This window comes from Chiloscyllium plagiosum, unplaced genomic scaffold, assembly GCF_037043375.1.
Source record: "Chiloscyllium plagiosum isolate Xiang-an unplaced genomic scaffold, Cpla_swu_hap1 HiC_scaffold_1, whole genome shotgun sequence".
NCBI classification, from domain to species: Eukaryota; Metazoa; Chordata; class Chondrichthyes; order Orectolobiformes; family Hemiscylliidae; genus Chiloscyllium; species Chiloscyllium plagiosum.
In genome coordinates, this window is record NW_028270139.1 from 62,330,845 (window position 1) to 62,351,073 (window position 20,229).

Genomic DNA, 20,229 nt, shown 5'->3' on the forward strand with positions numbered 1-20,229 from the left:
GAAACCATTTCCAGGACTATAGAGAAAAAATAATGCAATGGCACCAAGTGAATAACTCTGCTGTGTGGGTGTGGTTACACCATGTGGACTGTAATGATTCATGAAGGCACTTCACCACCAATAATTAATTTTAAAAAGCAGAATATTCCCAAAAAGTAGCAAGAAGGAAAAATAATTGGGTGGATCGGCATTGGGGAGATACTTACTGTCTTCCCACCAGAGGAACCTATGTCGCGATGGGAAGGCCATTCAAAACTCTCATCAGCCGAGGTGCTAAAATGGTTAACTAACAACCAATTAAGGGGCTCTTCACCCCATATTCAGAAAACTGGCTGCCTTGCTGACTGGCAGAATGGAATCTACCAAATGGCAGGTGGCAGTCCTCAAATCGATGGCATGGATGAAAATGGGGGATGGATGCTGAGAATTGCCTGCCTTTGATTTGGCCACCTTCTCACTACCCGAGAGATGAACCCTGCTTTTCACCACCACTGCTGCAACGTAACTTTTCACACCTGATACCTCTGAGCATTAGGCATTGTGGCTGTGAACAAATGATTGTTTGATCAAATACTCCTCGCTTGCCTGGATGAGTACAACTCCAATAGCACTCAAAAACCATCCAGGACAAAACACTTAATTGGCATCACATCCACAAACATTACCTCCCTCCACCACCAATGCACATTGTAAGCAGAGTGCAACATCTACACCATGTATTGGAAACATTCATCAAGGCATATTAGACAGCACCTTCTGAACTCTCAACTACTATGACCTCGAAGGACGATGTAAGTTCCCCTCCAATTCACTCATCATCCTGACTTGGAAATACATCACTGTTTTCGGGTCAAAATCCTGGAATTCCCTCCCTAATGGCCTTGTGATTTTACCTATAGCACTCAGACTGTAGTGGTTCAAGACAGTGGCTCATCATTACCATTTTCAAGGGCAACTAGGAAAGGGCAATAACAGCTGGCCAGCCAGTGATGCCCCCATCCCATGAGTGCATATAAAACAAAATTCCAGCGAAGGAGTCAATGCGAACAACAGGCTGAGAAGCCTCTCTCTGTGTTGTAGTAAATGAAATATTGAAGTCTTACTAAGTTCTTGGAGCCTCTTTAAATGGACAGAATCCTCTTCAACTATCTGTCCCTGCTCAGGACAGAAGCAGAGTTGTGATTTTTCTAATGCAAACCAGCCCGCTTTCCAGTGTTCTAGGTTGTGCACATCCTTGTAGTACAGCCGACCAATAAGTTCATAGTCTCTCTTCAACAGGATTTCTGCCACTGCAGGTACAAGAAACTAGAAAACACAAGCCAATCATAAAGCTGGAGAATTGTGGTGGTCAATAGCATTTCAGCAAAAATAAAACTAAAATACAATTACGTATTATTTACTCCATAGACATAATTTAGTTGACCGACCTCACATTTATAAGAAAAATACTTTTATACATTGAATATGGAAGTCAAAATGTGTCTTTAAACAATAAGAATTGCTATTCTGCTCTCTTCCAAATTCCATTCTGCAGATGTTATAACTAAAATTATCTTGATTTTTCTACAGATAGCTTTGAGATGTGGAATAGGTCTGTCTGAAGTAAAATGGAATCTAATCTGGCAGGTGAAATTGTAACAGGTAAAAATAAGTGGCCAGATTTAAAGAAGCAGTAGGAATGTAACCAAATATCTGAACAATGAGGCTAGTGATTGAAAATGATTGGCAAAAGAACAATGAAGAATGTGTTTTTTTAATGCAACATGTCATTGGACTTCAAATAAAGAGCTTGAGAATTTGGTGGACATTACTTTGAACATGGCTTTCAGAATGGAATCGGTAAGCTCATGAACAGAAAAGATTTGTAGGTGAATGGGCAAAATCAAGGGACTGGGACTACAGTGCTGTTTTTGGAGAGAGCTGACATGGACTCAGTGTGCTGAATGGCTTCTTTCTGTAGCCAGTCTGTAATTCTACACACTTCTTTCCTGTGAAATTGTTCCTCTTGAGTCATTGAATATCAGATTCACTTTGGAATATATTCTTTAAAATAAATACCTTATCCTGTTTGCCGCTAATGGACCCCAATACGCGTTTCCCACCAGGTCGCAAGTACCTGTTTGAAACCTGTGTACCAGCTATGATGTTATGAATTTCATATCATATTAGGTGGTATAATATATTCTGCTAATTCAACCTAAAAAGTACCTTTGACAAATCAGCCAATATATACTTAATATGGTCAGGTGACATTTGTGACCATTACTTTAATGGACTTACTGCACTGGGTAGTGGACAGTCATACATATACTTGTACATCAATATTTGTCCAGTGATACGGCCAGCAATCTCTAAAGGCAACAAAACATGCCAATTAATTGTCATTAGGGGGCAAGCTGTGAATAGCTATGCAGAAATGGATTCACTGTTCTTCCCAGCTTTCCTTTGTAGAAAATTCAATCATTGCACAGTGCTCCAGGTAATTGTTAACTGATGTCCCCCCATCACAACTGAGGCAGCAGATTAAAATGTCAGGAGACCCTGGGGCTCAAAGTTTGTGGTTTGTGAATTGTGACTGATGCTCTTACTATTACATTACTGGGTTACAAATAAAATCCAGTTAGAAAAGGCAGGTTGTCATACAGTTTTACTTCATTCTAGTTAATAAACTTTATTACATAGATTATAGCATTACTGCCAAAGGCTCAATTCAATTTAGTTTTAAATAAAACTCTCAGAAATCAATGGATGTCCTTTTTTATTATGTATAGACTTGGTACTTTACTATATCATTTTAAAGACATTGACAGAGACAGAAGCATTTGGATTATGGCAATAACATACAAAATCACTGGACACATGAACAAAAAGGTAAATTCCCACGATATCTAAAAAGCCTTGGGCACCATCAACATATAAAATGTATTTCAAAGTTATTTTTCACCTTGGATATTGCCCGGGTCCAGTCTTTTAAAATTTCAACATTGTCAGTTCCAAAGGAGAAGACACGCTCTGACAGCAAATACATCTCAAAGGTAGAGCTCACCCTGAAGCAAACAAGGAGGAGGAACTGCATCAGAGCCTTGCAATTTGGCAGCATGAAGTCTAATTCAAAAATCTTAATGCTTCAAGCTGAAAGCAAGCATATTAATGTTCTCATACACTGGATTTCAAGCAGATTGTGCAGAAGTCTTATCAGGTGATGACATAAACTGAGTTATAAAATTTGCATAAACTTTCAGTAAACTTTTGCAGCTGCACTCAATATGCATTTTTTTTAAAAAAAGGCCTTTCAACATTTCATGCAGCAAAACAAAGTTAAGATACTTTCTACAGATCCTGTCTGGAATGAATTTGAAGAGGGTCATTATGATAAGAAACAACTGGTATGGCATAAGCCAATGGAGCATAATTTGCACATATAACTCAATTGACACCATTTGTATTATCACCACAGTCAGCCTTACCATTTACAATAATGCAAATGCATTTCACTGCAAATCAGACGGACAGAAAAAGATGGCACTAGAAAGATTCATATGGATCAGTACAGAGATGAGTACCTTAAATTTTGAACAAGGAAAATAAAGGATGATTCTCATAGTAGCAATAAATATGCTGAGGGTATCATGACAATCATGAGTTAAGCAGCTAAATCGGTTAAAGGATATAACTGCCATTTCTTTGGATTGTAATTGGTTCAAACGAATTTTTAGGTTTGCAGATTAAGATAGTAGCCATTTTCGTTGATTTTCTATGCTACAGTTAGTACAATTTAACTCTTAATGAATAGGCAACCTCCCACTCAATCTAGAATTCTCAGATAGCTTATCACCTAAATTAAAATGAGGGTTCATGGCATTGCTAGGGTGGAATTATTAAGTTATCAATTGCGTAGAGAATAGCTGTTGTGACTGACAGAAAGTGCTTCTTTCACAACTGATTAACAGAGCTGTGAAGAGTGTCATTTCAAGTCTCTCTGATTGCCTGTAGAATTGAGACCACTGCCCTCTCTATGTCTGCCCTCATTATGAGGAAAAAGCACCAAAAGATGCTTCTTTGTTTATGACAATAATGGATGAGCCTAACCAGAAGCACATAGAACAAAGGACAACTCATCATGGAGTGAGTTGGTAAAGGAGTGTGGTGAATACAGAGTAAGAACAACATCTTTATAAAGGGAATTTAGCTAGAAAGAAACTTCAGAGGTGAGAGAGGAAGACGTTTGTTGTATAGAGAAGAATACAAACAGCATTCAGTACTGATAATATTTCCAGCTATTTAAAATTACAATGTGGGATGGCGGGGTGCTACCTAAATAGAAACATACTATGTTCCATGCTTGAAGAATCTAAGTAAAGTAGACATGCATATCAGATTGAATGCAAAATAGCTTTGACAGAAAGAAGAATTTTCTTTTCCCTAAAGGAGGAACATCAAGGTATGGAATAAATTATCAGTGGTAATGACTGAAAACCATGTCAACACGTAAGAAAAGATTAGATAGACAGTTGAAATGAAAAAGAATAAAAAGATACGGGAATGGATTAGTACATATGATGAAGACTGCTCCTACTGTTCGTGTGTAGGAGAAACACCACTAAAGGGTTGAAGGGTCATGCAGCCTGCTTTCACACTCTGTTGCCTTACAACACAAGGAAGAACATAGAGCGCGAGGAGCTCATATATTGCCTCGTCAGGTCAATAAACATTTTTCCCACAAGTGATCTGTAGTTTTGGTAAGGGGAGACAATTGGCATTCAGCTCCATGGCCATCACCCTCCACACAGCACACCACACGTTTTCTTCTGGGTTTTTTGTCCATTGTCTCAGTTCATCCAGAAGAACATGCAGGTTGATCTCAATTTTCTTACCCATCTGCCAGCTAGCCATAGGCCTGTTTCTTTCTTTTGATGACTCAGCCATATTCTCCAGTGGCAGATGTTCTTCAAATGTGGCATAAAAATCACAAAATATTCACCAGTGCTACTTGGTTTTCAACCCACCAACTGCTCAGCTGCCAGTTTACCTTTGCAGTCGTCAGTCATTTGTGAGTTTGTAAAGGCTGCATTCTAACTTTTAACTAGCCTTTCCCCTTTTGCACTGGTCTTGTGTGGCTCAGCTGCCAGTGTTATTGAAATGAACTGGCCATCTTCATGACGGTGCAGTCAGCAAAACAGAGGAGTTCTGTCAAAAGGTGATTCACCTGAAATATTAACAGTTTCTCTTTATGCAAATACAGTCAGAATTGCCAGAATGTTCAGCTTTTATTTCAAATTTCTAGCATTCAGTGCATTTCATTTTTTATTTTCAGACATTCCTTTTTCTTTATGTTCACATGTAGACTCAATAAATATTTTCTCCTGCTGATGCAAACTGATCTGCTATGTTTTTTCAACATTTTTTACACTTTGTGCAACATGCAAAATTGAGGAAAAAATGATTTAATTCGCAAGTGAGGAAAGAAAGCATACGCTGCAGCATTGACTGTTCACTAAGAATTCTGAATCAATGTGAAGCTGCTATTATTGAGTAACAGGATGCGTTCAAAGAGCATTTCATTATAACCTTGAAACAAGATGATTTTATCCTTGTATAATTCATTGCTGAGGTCAAGGATTGGAACACTATGCAAGATTGAGTAGTTTGATGCATTCCAGAAAGCCAAGGTAACAGCATCACAAAATATCTAACCAGTTTATACGTTTTCTTTATTTTGCTCTTATGTTTTTCTGCATTACAGTGCATCCACTACATATCTGCTTATTTCTTAAGCTGTTTATATTTCTATAATATATGTACATGATTAACAGATATACACACAATGATATGGTTTGTATATCTCCTTGTAATACTTGAAAGGAAGGACAATTTAAAACCGGCTTAGTGGTTAAGATATTTTGCTTAACTCAAGTTTGATGGATCTAGGCACAGTGATTGTATCTTGTATTCCATCTGATAATGAATAAAGTTCAATCAACAAAGGCACAGGACAAACAAGTAAGCATTCCAATTATAAGTTATGTGGTCAAACTCTTGAAACACTGAGGCATACCCTAAACTGTTGGCGATTCCATTAAAAAAATTACTGTGACAAACGTTTTATTTTAAACAGTAATCTGCTGGATTGAATTACCTGCCTTTAGAAGGATCCAACTGTTTCACATTCTACTAATCTCAAAAGAGTGTCAGGGCAAAATTCTTTTCCAGTGAATGAACAATCCATATATCATAGAATCCCTCAGTGTGGAAGCAGACTACATGGCCCATGGAGTCCACTTTCACCCTCTGAACAGCATCCCACCCAGACCATCCCTCTACCCTACCCCTGCAACCCTGCATTTCCCTTGCCTAACCCACCCAGCCTGCACATCCCTGGACACTATGGGCAGTTTTGGACTGTGGAACAAACCAGGACCACCCAGAGGAAACCCACGCAGACACGGAGAAAATGTGCAAACTCCACACAGACAGTCACACGAAGGTGGAATCAAACCTGGGTCCCTGGTACTGAGGCAGCAGTGCTGACGACTGTGCCACCATGCCATCCATGTATTGATGTCAATATTTAATAATAGATTACAATATTCAGGTCACTCAGAAACTCTCACCTATAATTTTAATGCAAAATGTTTGAAAAGAAACAATATACTCAAAGGATTAATGCAAAAATCAACACAAGCGTCAGAGAGTTATTTCTCCTTGATTAAACTGCAACACCATTGATTCTGCTAATAAGCAGGGCTGGAGAACACTAATTAATCGCTGCTTTGTGAATGCAATTCTCATTTTAAAGTAACCTTTTCATATTTTACTTACTGCTAAAAAGCAGATGTTAAAAGGGTACAGTATTCAATAGTGTTTATGTAAATTTCTTTAAGCACTATAATAAGCTGTCAGTGTCCAAGGATAAAAAGCTGCTAGGTATCAGAAATTGCTGTTACATTATAGAGATGTCTTCCATAAATAATTAAATGCATGGATAGAAGCTTGCTACCTGATTACCCATCTTTTATATCAAACTGATGTTAAAAGCAGTGGTTTATCATTATGAAATGATATTCTTGCAAATCTCTTCCAGCTAACAACAAAAAATTGTTTTAGGAAAGCTCAAATCTTGATTAAATGATGAGAATTTTCATTTTCTTTGTGAATTATATCATCAAGATCTGATTTTGCAGTGTAAATCTGTACTTCAGTAAATAATCAACATCAAAAACAGTTTTTATCTTTATAGTCTTTGGTTACTTCCAAGACTCTACTTTGTCTTCAAAATTGAACAATCTCTTCCCTGAGTTTTCCTTAAAGTTTTTGAAACTAAGTTAATGTGTAAGAAAATTCAATTTTTGATTTTTCCTTCTTTCAACCAATGTATCCTATTTTTCTAAACAACTCACTTGACATCAGAACTTTGATAGATTTTTCAAGAAAAGTTTACAGCACTAATGGAGACCATTCAGCTCAGTGAATGGGAGTTAAGTTCCACTTATTCCAGTGTCCTTCATCTACGCCCTTTAAAATGTTGCTTTATAAAATATTAAAACGATATAAATCCTCCTCCCTCTTAACAGCTATTATAGATTCTGCTTCTTCAATTGGTTTTCATAAGACAACATATATCCTAACCATTCATCACATGGAAGTTATCCACCCAATTCATCCTTTTATTCCTTTGCTGCTGATGTTAATTTTACTTTGTCTACCACTCACTGTCTGGTGGAAATAGATTTGCTTCCTTTTATACCATGAATTATACACCTTCATGAGTTATGATTTTCATATTTGCTTTATAACAATAAAAAAGCCTGTTTCTTTCATATTCGCACATAATTAAAGCTTCTCATTCCTGGTATCAACTTTAAGAATCGTGTTTGCATGACATCAATTTTCTTCTTATGGCAGAGTTCCCAAAACAGGATGTAACGAAATTGGTTCAGGCCAGCAAGAACATTCTTTGCGAATGATTGCTGGACTATTTAAGCCATCTCACTTTTACTCCAGACGAGCAAACTGCAGACACTTGATGGGAGTCTAAGTGCAGCTTATTGATAAACAGGGTATTCTTTGTGGTTCTGGATTTGATGCAGGGGTAATCAATATCTGGAGAACAAAAGGTAGCAATTCCAAGAGGAGCGAGCAATCAGAATCAAAGAGGGAAGAGATTTGGAAAGTGAGGCTGCATTGGGAAGTGCCAAATAGATGTTTGGATACCTAATTTGAGAGTGACTGACTGAGTGAGAGATATGGCAGTATGGTCATTGGAGGTGTTCACTTCAGTTACACTGGTGAATCAGTTACACGAAAGACAAAACTGTGATATTTCCAAGTTAAACATCCACATTGATGCTTGGTTATCTAAGCAATTTAACTAGTGCTTGGTAACTATATATATTAGGGCATAACTAGTCCAAGTCTTCTTCTCTGAACAGAGTGTTGAAAATATTTGTAGAAGGTTTCTGGATAGTGCAAATCAGTCAATTGGTATTTTTAATTTCCCAGGTAATAATAGCATGTGTGTGAGCTGCCAAGGCTTGTGCATGTTGAGACACTGTGCTGGATATCTGAAAATTTGGTACAACATTATTTTGTTTTTCTATTCTACCTACTTATAGAAGAATCCTCAGATTTCCAACATATACACTTCATCAGAATTATATTTTACATGACATTCAACTATGTAAAAGCCAAATGTAGGTGTTCATAGCATAAACACTTATTGCCCTGCCCAATCTGCCACGAGGATTGCATTTACAAAATAAATGCTGCAGTGTGATACTAAGTACACATATAATCTTGCGCACATGCAAAATAGAGTTAAAACAAATGGAAAATTAACTATTGCTTTGGATCACATCACATAGCATTGGTTTAGTATTTAATTCCTATGTATTACCCCCTATACATGTAGTTACCAACCACCAGTTACATTGCTCAGATAACCAAAGTATTTCAGGGTTTAACAGTTAGGACAAATAGATGCTGAATGATCTGGGACTAATGCCAACATGCTGTTGTGCAAGTTGCTGAATGCACATTTAGACACGAACTGGTGCAATTTATACAATGATTAAACATATCTGAATATTTCATCAAAGCTTTCAATAATTAATACACTAGTTGATTACAAAAATACTTAAGTTTCCAGGGTTGTCACTTGTACTTGCTGTATTATGGCCCAAGGATAATGCTGACTTGAACAAGCGCAAGAACACTGACCTTCATTATTAGAAGCTTATTACCTTGATGGATTCCAGTGCATAAAAAGGTACATGTAAAGTTTGGAGATTTCCTTAATTGCCTCTCTTAGAATTAGGCACAGAGGAATCATTAATAATACCATGCACTAGAAATGAATCATACGGGTAGGAGCTGCCTTTAATGGCATTGAGTACTGCAATGCTACTTTAAAGGCAATTTCTTAAATACCACCAGTATATTGCCAAAAGTAACTAGTACATAAATCTGATGTGTACTTCATTCCTCCATACTGTTTCTATAATCTACAACATACAGTTTGTAAACGTAACCAACAGAAAAAGAAACAGCAACCAATAATTTTCAAAATAAAAAACAAGCTAAAAATGACAATGATAAAAGCATCTTGTATTGGAGTGCAGCAGCATAAGACAAATGGGACAGGAACTTGAGACAGCAACCGGATGTCTGTGAAAATAGATAGAACTATCAGGATGTAATCAGTTTCACTTTAAGAATTGAAGGTTACTGTTCTTCACACGGATACCACAGGTAAAAGTTTTCTTTAAAAGATTTCCTCACAATGGGGTGTCTGGTAGCAGCTCAGGAACCCATTTGTGTGGATTTGTTGTGTTGCAATAACTCAACACTGTATTGGTGTTCTATTTCCAAGTTTCCTGACCAATTACAGATGTAGAAATACTGATGATACATACTCTGAAAATGGAGGGCCTCTACTTAAAAGGGACACCAGCAAGCATCAGAATGGCTGAAAGAAACCTTGCAAGAATCTGAAAGAAACACTAGAAAGACCATTATTGCTCGTCGAGTAATTCTTCCCTGGAGTTATACTGGAGGCAGTAATGACCGGAAGGGAAGGGTCCTTTCCTTTGTGAGTGATGAAGAGTTCAGCTAGCTAAACTAATCAAGCATGACAACGATCTATATTACTGCTTTGGGAATTTGGATTTTCAAGCAGAGGTAAAATAAATGTGTTCCTTCAATAAAGGTTTTTTTTCCCCGCAAAAATAGGTCAGAAAGTCATTTGGAACAGTGAGCTATGTACATCATTTCCAAGAACATTCGAGCCTTCAGTTAAATGACTAAGCAACATGGTAATCAACAATCAAAAATAAAATTAATAATCTATCTCGCCAGGTTTCAATCTGGGATATGACTTGTTCAGTATTACTATTAGCTGGGATCATAACAATGACCAGTAGCAATTCACAGGACTTGGTTACAACATTAGAAAGATTTAATTAGCTTTGTTGATAATGAAAGATTTCAGGTGGCTCCCTCTCCAATTTCTCATGTGTTCACTGAAGGTACAGCTGGGCAAGTATTATGGCAAATGGCTAAAGACTTAGTCAAAATGATAAGTATAATATAAAGTTAATTATACCATTATTGTAAGCATAGCTGCTGAGCATGTGCAAATGGTGTTAGATCAGTGATGCCAGATCACATGGAACTGGAGTTTGGGTCATAAGGCCTCCAGATATGATGTTCTTTTACCATTGTCAGTGCAAAATTATGCTCAATAGAGCCATTGTTGTTTGCTCAAAATAGGTTGCTCATTACCACATGGTGACAATGGTGACCAGACCCACAGAATCAGAGTTGAAGTAAAGACCACCAATGTAAACCATGGTGCTGATCCAGCCCAAAGGTGAGTGAATTCCACAGGACTTGGTTACAACATTAGAAAGATTTAATTAGCTTTGTTGATAATGAAAGATTTCAGGTAGCTCCACCAATACCACCACAAACTCCAGAGTGAACCTCTAAGTTGGTATGATACAGATAGCAACCGGCTTTGTGACGCACATCAGCACAGACCTACAATCTGAGCAGTAACTGAAGAATGTTTGGGAAAACACTCACAACAGAGCACACAGTTAGCAACAGGAAAACATATCAGTCAACCATAATAGGCATGGTTGCCAATGAGAAAGATAACATTTAAAAGATGACAGTGGCCCAACAGATAGGATAAGGGCAGGAAAGACAGGACTAACTCAGTCACTGTAAACTACAATGAAAAGCAACAGTGCTGTCTATTTATTGTACAGAACCTGCCTATGGAATACACCAATTGTAGTCAGAGTTAGATAAAGAAGTTGATCCCACAGTATACAGCCAGACCACTGATAGGAATGATAGGAAATAATTTTGTGCAAGTTCAATCAATAACAAAAGCAGGTGAAACTTCAAAAACATCCACGTAAGTTAGGTGACAACAGAATCCAAAACATCAAGAATTATGGATGTTCGAAAGCAATCTTCAATTGAGCACAGAAGACATCTTAAGAGTTTCTAAATAAATTCAATACCACAATCTTTAATCAGGAGCCAGATCTCCACAGATGCAGCAAACTGTATGCAATAACTCTTTCAAATCATAATTGTGAGCTTGACTCATGTATAGGAAAATCTTACTTTTTCTTATTTATACACAAGGTGCAAGATTGTTGATTAACCCAGTCTTTGTTGCCCATCCTTGATTGCTGTAAAGGTGATAATGGTAAGCTATCCGCTTGAACTACTACAATCCACGTGGTGTAGATACACTGCAGTGATGCTAGAGAGATACTTGCAGCATTTTGATCAGTGATAGTGAAGGAACAGCAATATATTTCCAAGTCAATATGATGTATCACTTGAGAGGAAACATGCATGTAATGGTGTTCTTACATATCTACTGCCCATGCCCTTCTAGATAGTGAAGATCAATGGTTTGAAAGGTGCTAAGGAGCCTTGTTGGAGTGTAACTTGTCTATGATGCAGCTTCCTGCTACTGTCCATCAGTGTGGATGGAATGAATGTTGCTGGTGTTCAATGAGAAGACAATCAAATGGGCTGCTGAAGTTGGTGCTAAATTTGAGTATCGTCAGAGCTGTATTCTCTGAGACATGGTTTTATTAATTTATTCACTTGTGGAACATGGGCATCACTGGCTGGTCAGCATTTATTGTCTATCACTAGTTGAGAAAGTGATGATAAGATGCCTTCCTGAACTGTTGGGGTGCATGTATGCTGTAGGTTGACCCACAATGATCTTAGGGAGGGAATTCCAGAATTTTCACCCAAGTGAAGGGTCTTCATCTCACTCCTGACTTGTACCTTGTTGACGACGATCAGGCTCTGGGGAGTATGGAGAAGAGTTTCTCATCACAAAATTCCCAACCTTTGACCTGTACTTGTACCACCGTATTCTTAAGGCTGATCCACAAAATTTTCTGATCAATGGCAACTCCTGTAATGTAGATAGTGAGGAATTCAATGATGGCAGTACCTTTAAGCGTCAAGAGCCAATGTCAGGTTCTCTCTTGTTAGAGACAGTCACTGCTTGGCCTTTGTGTAGCACAAATGTTAGCCCACGTCTCCATGTTTTCTGGGTCTTGCTGAACATGTTCAAGGACTGCTTAAATATCTCTGAATAGTTGGTGCAGAAAAATATGCAATAATCACTTCTGACCTCAACAAAGGTGAATAACGGACAAGTGCAATATCTTCTAGTAGCTAGTAGGAAGATATCCACAGAGAAAGAGATCTTCAAGTCCAAGCTGGCTCATGTTAATTTTCAACATAAAGAAGTTATTGATTTATAAAACTGGCAGCTTCATACTGTGTGAAAAACCCATCAGCAAATTATGAATATGCTAGAGAGAGACTTTCAGTTCAATGACCAGCCATTATAAGAAACGCTCAATCCACCCCATCAGTATGTTTGCCCTTGAAAGGAAAGGACAAGAGAGCTCATTTGTTTTACACACCTAAGGGAAGCAAGAATCCATTGGAGATGAATTCCTCAAATGAGAGGGGCTTGTAGCGGATGAAGTAGGTGGGAGAAAGTAGTGTAAAAGTGTTAAATGTCCATGGTTAAACTTTAATCATAAGAAAAAAGACATTGGAGTGGATATTGAGTCAAGGCAATTGCACCTTTACTCTAAAAATATCTAATAAGCTTGTTTCAAAGGAGCTAGGTCATTATGATGTCAGGCCATGTGGAATCGAAACCTGGGTCTGTCAGGCCCATGTAGTTTGTTCACATTTACCATCCTCTGTAGAGTTGTGCACAAGAAAGCCTTTTATTGATCACTCAAGATTGTAGATTTCACATCACTACAATAGTTCATAATGGGCATCTTAAAGGGGGAAAATTAGGATAGACATACATAAGGATTTCGGGCGGGAATTCCAGATGAAAGCAAGAAAGTTGTGTGAAATATTTCCAAGATAGTCTACAGAGCAATGCTGAACTTGAAATGTATAATTCAAAATCAAAACAGACATACAGAAGAAATTCTCATTCCTATTGAAGGGCTTATGCCCGAAACGTTGATTTCCCCTGCTCTCGGATGCTGCCTGACCAGCTGTGCTTTTCCAGCACCACACTCTCGACACAGACACAAGTGCTTAACAACCTCATATACTGCTATAGGAAACACAAATAATGTATATGAATGAAAGGCATCATCTTGGGATAATGCAGCTTTTCAATGGAGAATTAATCCCTCAAAAATTGATTAGATTTTGAAAGAACAGGTTTCTATTAATTTCATTAAGAATCAAATGCAGTTGTACACCTTTGATATCATAACATCCTCGGGAGTTGCATAAAAGCAAGGAACATTTGTTTTTCTAAGGTTTCTCCATAATTAAAAAGGAAGCATTATAAATATTCATCATTTTGGGTTATGTTATCACGTTTGTCAGCAGCTCGAAGAGATTTTCACCTTCACTGCTGTGTTAATATTTTCAGAGGACAGGACGCTGGTGAAACTCAGGTGGATTATTTAAAGATGCAGCAGTGCTTTCCAGCACTGAAGATACAAAGTCTACCCATGGTTTCTGCTGAGCTAATATTGTTAAGGTTATAAATGAAGTGGAATATTGGATAAAGATTGCTTTGTTAGCATTTCTCAACCGTGTTCAATATTATCTTACTATACTCCTGCCAAACAACATTATCTCAAAAGTTGAATGCAGCAAGACGAATACAGAATTACCAGATCTTCCATGTCTTCCTCTACTCTGGGAAACTTAATTACCTTCCATTCAAACTTGACTTTTTTCACATATTGCAGACATTTTAAAACACACAACTGATACACCCTCAGCCTATTTAACTACCACCTTCCAAGGGAGTTGGATTTTCATTTTATGTAAGATATTACTGAGAATTCAATTTTATTTGCCACCTTGCAGAACATTAATGAGAAACGTGTAACTAAAGAATTTTTCCGACCTACTCTATGTTTTTAAAGCAATTTAGTGGTCAATTCATAAAACCCTAAGGTCAGATTTAAATCAGATCAATAATTTGTCCAGTCCCTAGTCTACATGGCATTTCCACTTCCTATCACTGATTTTCTTTGTGACCCTTTCAAGGGCATTGTCATTAATGTTTAATAAAGGCTACTTCATGCTGAAGTCAAACACCCAATCTCTCCAGTTGCTGTTCTCAAATCTTCTAATTCAAAGAAATTTAATGAAACACTTAGATTGTGTTAAGTGTCACAAGTTGAGGGAGGAAAGATGGCATAGCTGACAGAAACTTTGGTGGGATGAGATCAAAGCTGTAACAGCAGAAATAGTCCCATCTCCAGCCAAGAAGCCATAGGCTATCGTGATAAGAGTTTGCTGGGCAGTCTTCTAAGTGCCTGGGAACATCATGGATAATGGGTGTCAATTGCTCACTAATGGTTCCAAGTGACATTCCACATTAGCCCTTCTGCCCTCAAACTTATCTGGAGGGGTCTTTGTTATGGCCAGGAAGCTGCGGAGGATCTCTTCCATGATGAAGTGGGTACAACGGTCAGGGTTTCCAATGGAACAGTCTGAATTTAATCCAGTAGATTACCTTTTCACTTATGGAATCGGCACTCAATTTGAGATTTGACTCAAGGATGGAGTAGCAACTAGAAGCACTCTAAGTGAAATTAATTCGCTCTCAGTAGTCTTATTTAATGCCAGACACACTAAAATGACTTATCTAACAAAGAATCTCTGCAGTGATTAGTGACTGTGATGCTAAAACACTTATGCTTAATTGAGGCTAATTACAGTTTTTCAAAAATGTTTTGTATTAATTTTGTCCCCAACTCCATATTATTGATATACATTACGAATAGTTGGGTCTCAAGTACTGATCCTTGGAGTACCCCACTGTTTACAGACTGCCAATGAAAGAATGACTTAGTGTTTTCTGTTATCCATCACTAATTCATGTTAGTATATTAGCTCATATCTCATGTGCTTTAATGTTTCTATCCAGCCTCTCTTCTGGGGGACTTAATTAAAATCTTTCTGAAAAATCTAGGTATGCTATTTCCTTTGACTCACCTTTATCAATATTGTTAGTAACATCCTCAAAAAATTCGAACAAGTTCATCCAGTATGATTTCCCATTCATGCCATGCCATGCGTAATCATATTTTATTATCTAGGTGTTTTCTTTAAAGCTGATGTAAGGCTGACAGGTCTTGTTTCCTCTCACTCCCTTCCTAAATTGTGGGTAACATTTGCTATCTCCCAACCTGAAGGCCCATTAAAGGCGGCACATACCAAAATTGCCTCAATGGAGTATAACATACATGATTTTCCGATCACAAAACAAGAGCAGTTGGCTTACTCCAAGTACTGGTTATGAGATTCCCTACAGATACCCTAGAGTGTGGAAACAGGCCATTTAGGCCAACAACCGTCCGAACAGTAACCCACCCAGACCCAATTCCCTCTGACTAATGCACTTAACGCTATGGGCAATTTAGCATGGCCAATTCATCTGACCTGCACATCTTTGGACTTTGGGAGTAAACCACAGGAACTGGAGGGAACCCACGCAGACACTGGGAGAATGTGCGAACTCCACACAGACAGTCGCCTGAGGCTGGAATCGAACCTGGATCCCTGGTGCTGTGAAGCAGCAATGCTAACCACTGAGCCACTGTGCCACCCAAAGACTGCCATTGGGAGCAAGGTTGTTTTTGTCCAGTTTTAAACTTGGGACCTTTCAGGTGTTAGGCTACATTACAGAAATGAACTCACAACAAGGGGACGCGGTTGTTTCTGAACCGGGGATCTTTCACACATGAGGCGAACTTGATGACCACTATACTACAGAAACGGTGTTATTGTTGGATGATTTCAGTTCCCAATAGGATGCTAACAAAAATGCCCTAAGTAATCACATGCATGCACTTGGTTAACAAATTACGACATCCACATTGACTGACAATTTAAAGCACATAAACGTTTTTTTAATTAACAAGGCCTTTTCTCCATGTTAGCTTATGTTTACATGGAATTTTTTTTTAATTTACAAACAAGAATTTCACTTAATCTGTGTGTAGAGATTTCGAGTTGCTGGCATTCCCTGGCAGATCACATCAGTAAGTCCTAGGGTGGCTCCATAACAATGAACATAACCATGACTCAAGATATTCTTAGCTTAAGAAATACTCCAAAATTATCCTTGAGAAGCCAGGTCACACAGTGAAAATGCTGCGTTCACAATTAGAAGTTAGAAACAAAATATGTTCACTCTAATTGATTGCTAACTGTCAGGCAGAAGTTACTTTGTACAAAATTTTTAAAAATAAACTGTGGCTCCACTGTCTAAAATTTGCTGAGATGAAATAAAAGAGACCTTTAATTGATTAGATGAAAAGTCACAAATCACAATAAGAATCCCTGCCATGCAATTAATAAAACTTTTCCTTAAAGTATCAGGTCAAACAGAATTGAGTTTCCAGGAATTAATTCTACTTAGTCTAATTCCCCAGGATTTAACACAGGGATTGGACTTCAAGTCTTTTACTCACCCAGCGCCCCATGTAAAATCAGACTTGGCCACTCCTAAACAGACCACTTCGTTGATATCAATCCTCCCATTCGGTGTGGCTGATTTGTCACTTTCATAATAACTGAGAAACCCACCTTCTAAGGTGCACCATCGCTTTTGGAAATCTGCAGACAAGAAACACAAGCTCATAAAAATCTGAAGACTGATCACAGACATTACCTTCCTGCTACACTTCCATCTGTATTTTCATAGAGGTTTATATTTCAGTCAAAGTGTCTTGAGATTGTTACTACAGTCAGACCCATGGAGCTGAGGAATACGAGAAACCTCCACTATCCGAAAATTGGATTATCCGAAGGAGATCTCGAGGTCCTGAAAGAAACATTTCATCAAAGAGATGTTTCCAACACTGATCGCGCCTTTTGTTTCCAATGATTATAAACAAACTCAGCTCATTGAAATGCTGCCGAGAACACTCCAGGATATCGATGGGAGCCCAGGCACCGTCTCTAAATGACTGACCGCCCGCCCGCCCTCTCTCTCTCTCACCGCACTTTCCTAGGAGTGCAACCCTACTTCCCTAGATAATTTCTCTAACATTGTCCTGTACAGGGCAAAGTTGGAACTTGATAAAACGCTGCAGTAAAAAGTGTGTGTGTGAGTGTGAGTGAGAGAGAGAGAGAGAGAGAGAGAAGAGAAGACTGGAACCACTCCTGTGACTCCCTCTCCCATCTACAGAATAAGTCACACTTCTCATTCCACTGTAATCCTCACATTAACACTGCTGTCCATGAAAATCTCAGAGGGTCATACTGACACAGACAGCAGTGGTTCCAGTCTTCCCATGCAAGGGCCAGGATTCAAATTGGGTGAGGGGTTTGATGTGGATATCTTCTGAAAATGACTTAGAAATGTAGCATTCTTTTGCCAAAGCTGGGAACTGTCTGTGACTGTGAAGAGTTTTTCTATTCCACAGCGGTGACACTGATATTTAGTATCTGCTATTTCAATACAGAAACCAATACAAACAGTAGATCAAAGTGTTTGTGCCTTATCAAGAGTAGAGATCCAATTACTATTCTGAGACTAGGGCTCTCCTTCCCCTCTCAGGATTTGTCTGGGTATGTTATTGGTTTGTTATTAGATTTGTTCAAAGTCAAAATGACTTCTTGTTGTAACAGATCTGTCAAAAACTCTTCAATGCTTCCAACAATTCTGTCTCTTATGAATTCTGATTTCCAAGCTCCGTTTCATAGTTTAAAATTCTACAGTGCCTAAATACTGCTGCATTTCTACTTTTGAAACTTTTGATATTGTAGTAATTCAATGCTGTTACTTTTGTTCAATTTCTAAGATTATTTTGAGTGTTCATTAGAACAACATTTATTATGTTCTTCTAATTATCTAATTCTAAATTATAGCAATGCTGCATTATTTTAACTCTTAAATTTAGCTAAATTACAATGCTGTAGTTTCTGTACAGTTTACTACGACTCCAGCCAAATATTTGTGGCAGAATTAGCGATTTCCCACCCTTGTTAAGTAAAATTGTGGTTGTCCTTCTTTCTGCTGCACAGGTGCAGGTTTCCCACTTTTTTGAATGATTTCCTGCCTTTCATGACCTCTCAGATAATGTGTGCTCTTTCCATAACTTTCCAAATAAAAGACTGTGGCAATAGTTTTAATAAATCTTACCGTCAAAATTGCAGTTTAAACCATTAATCTCCAGTTCTAATCAAAAGCTTAAGAGCCTTCGAATGAATCCTGCTTATGATACTGGATCTAAAAGTCTATTTAGTTAACACTGGTATAGGATGAGCCACCAGTCAGTCCTAACAAGGAGGCATTTAGCTTAATAAGGTGCAGTTTATTGCATGAAGACAACAATTACAAGTTACCTTAGCCAGTTAGACATTATAAATAAGACTATCATGAGGCAGGGACGATATATCGGTCATCAGCATCTTACCGAGACTTTGTTTTTTCATCAAGACCGAATAACATCATCTGATTGAATGGAGTGTAATAAACTCCCCAACATTAACCCAATTATAAACCTTTACTTCCTACACACTAATATTTGCTTTGGGATACCTTGATGAATGCAAACCATGGATTATTAGCGATTATATACCATACATTGTATACAAATATTTCTTTGCTGCTGGTAGAAAACGGCTGTTACCTGTATTGTATAGAAGTTCAAGTCTGAAACCTGCTGAGAGTAGTTAGTGCAAGAAATTTTAGTCCGCAGTTTTATTGATGCTCTTCAGAGTACAATATTAAATGCCGTGAGGTACCTATAACTTGCTTTGCATGTAAATTTTCACTGCATGGTGCCAAAATGTTGATTATGTTTAAGTAGTACCAAATACTTAATTGAAAAGAGCAAAGCAAAAAAAAACAAACAGTGCTACAACCATATATAAGAAAGAAATTTAAAAAAAAGATTAAGTTTCCGATCTAAAGTCGAGTCAAAACATCTCCAACATTTGTTCTACAACAGTTGACTCTCCACCATCACCTATACTTTTTGTTATAAACTTTAGATAAGTATGCATGTTAGAGTGCCAAATAGATTGACTTCCATATAACAAGCAGTGGCAGCTATTCATTCCAACTACTATCCTATCTACTATCCATGGGATTTTGTACTGGAAGTTATAGCACTTTGTTCTTCCTGTATCTCCTTTGTGAGATCGGGGATTGATGTGTGAACCATATACGCAAATGTGTATGTACTTAATCAGATTGAAGAAGCATGAAAGCATAATTCAGAGACGAAACCAAAAGGGATCAATTTCAATATGTCGTTCAATGTCAAAATAAATACAGACGTTAAATCAAGACAGTAGAAGAAAGGCAAGATTGTGAGGGACAGAAATTCTCCAACAGTAATTAAAATCTGAAGGAATGAGATTCTACACATTAAAATTGTACTTACAGTGAAATAGAGGCATCCTAATTTATGTGTGCTGTATTCAGTGGGTGCAGCACAACTAAGTACAGGTATGTCACATCATTTCATGCAGTTTATTAACAAGTCTACAGACGGGATATCAGTGTGAACGTCTGGAACAGCAGAGCATTTCTGACAGCAGACATTCTGATTTACATAAAAAAATTATGAATTAGGAGCAGGTCACTCAGCCCTGTTCTGCTATTCAGTAAGCTCCAGATCGATCTGGTTATTCTACATTCTGCTAACCCCAATGACCTTT

General features: G+C 37.9%; 1 protein-coding gene and 1 long non-coding RNA gene across 6 annotated transcripts in view; one reads left to right on the forward strand and one right to left on the reverse strand.

Annotated features, from left to right (window-relative positions):
* Positions 1–20,229, reverse strand: part of arap2 (ArfGAP with RhoGAP domain, ankyrin repeat and PH domain 2) — a 311,926-nt gene that overhangs the window by 98,608 nt on the left and 193,089 nt on the right. For all 5 annotated transcript variants that reach the window (XM_087987064.1, XM_087987070.1, XM_087987078.1 and 2 more), the window contains exons 16-18: positions 17,028–17,172; positions 2,945–3,047; positions 1,104–1,305 (exon numbers count right to left, since the gene is read on the reverse strand). In XM_087987064.1, the coding sequence (XP_087843190.1) occupies positions 1,104–1,305; positions 2,945–3,047; positions 17,028–17,172 (450 nt within the window). The remainder of the gene's footprint in view (positions 1–1,103; positions 1,306–2,944; positions 3,048–17,027; positions 17,173–20,229) is intronic.
* LOC148152129 (uncharacterized) overlaps positions 9,202–20,229 on the forward strand; it is a 170,644-nt gene continuing 159,616 nt past the window's right edge. The window contains exons 1-2 of the long non-coding RNA XR_015757170.1: positions 9,202–9,265; positions 10,768–10,867. This is a non-coding gene — a long non-coding RNA (uncharacterized LOC148152129). The remainder of the gene's footprint in view (positions 9,266–10,767; positions 10,868–20,229) is intronic.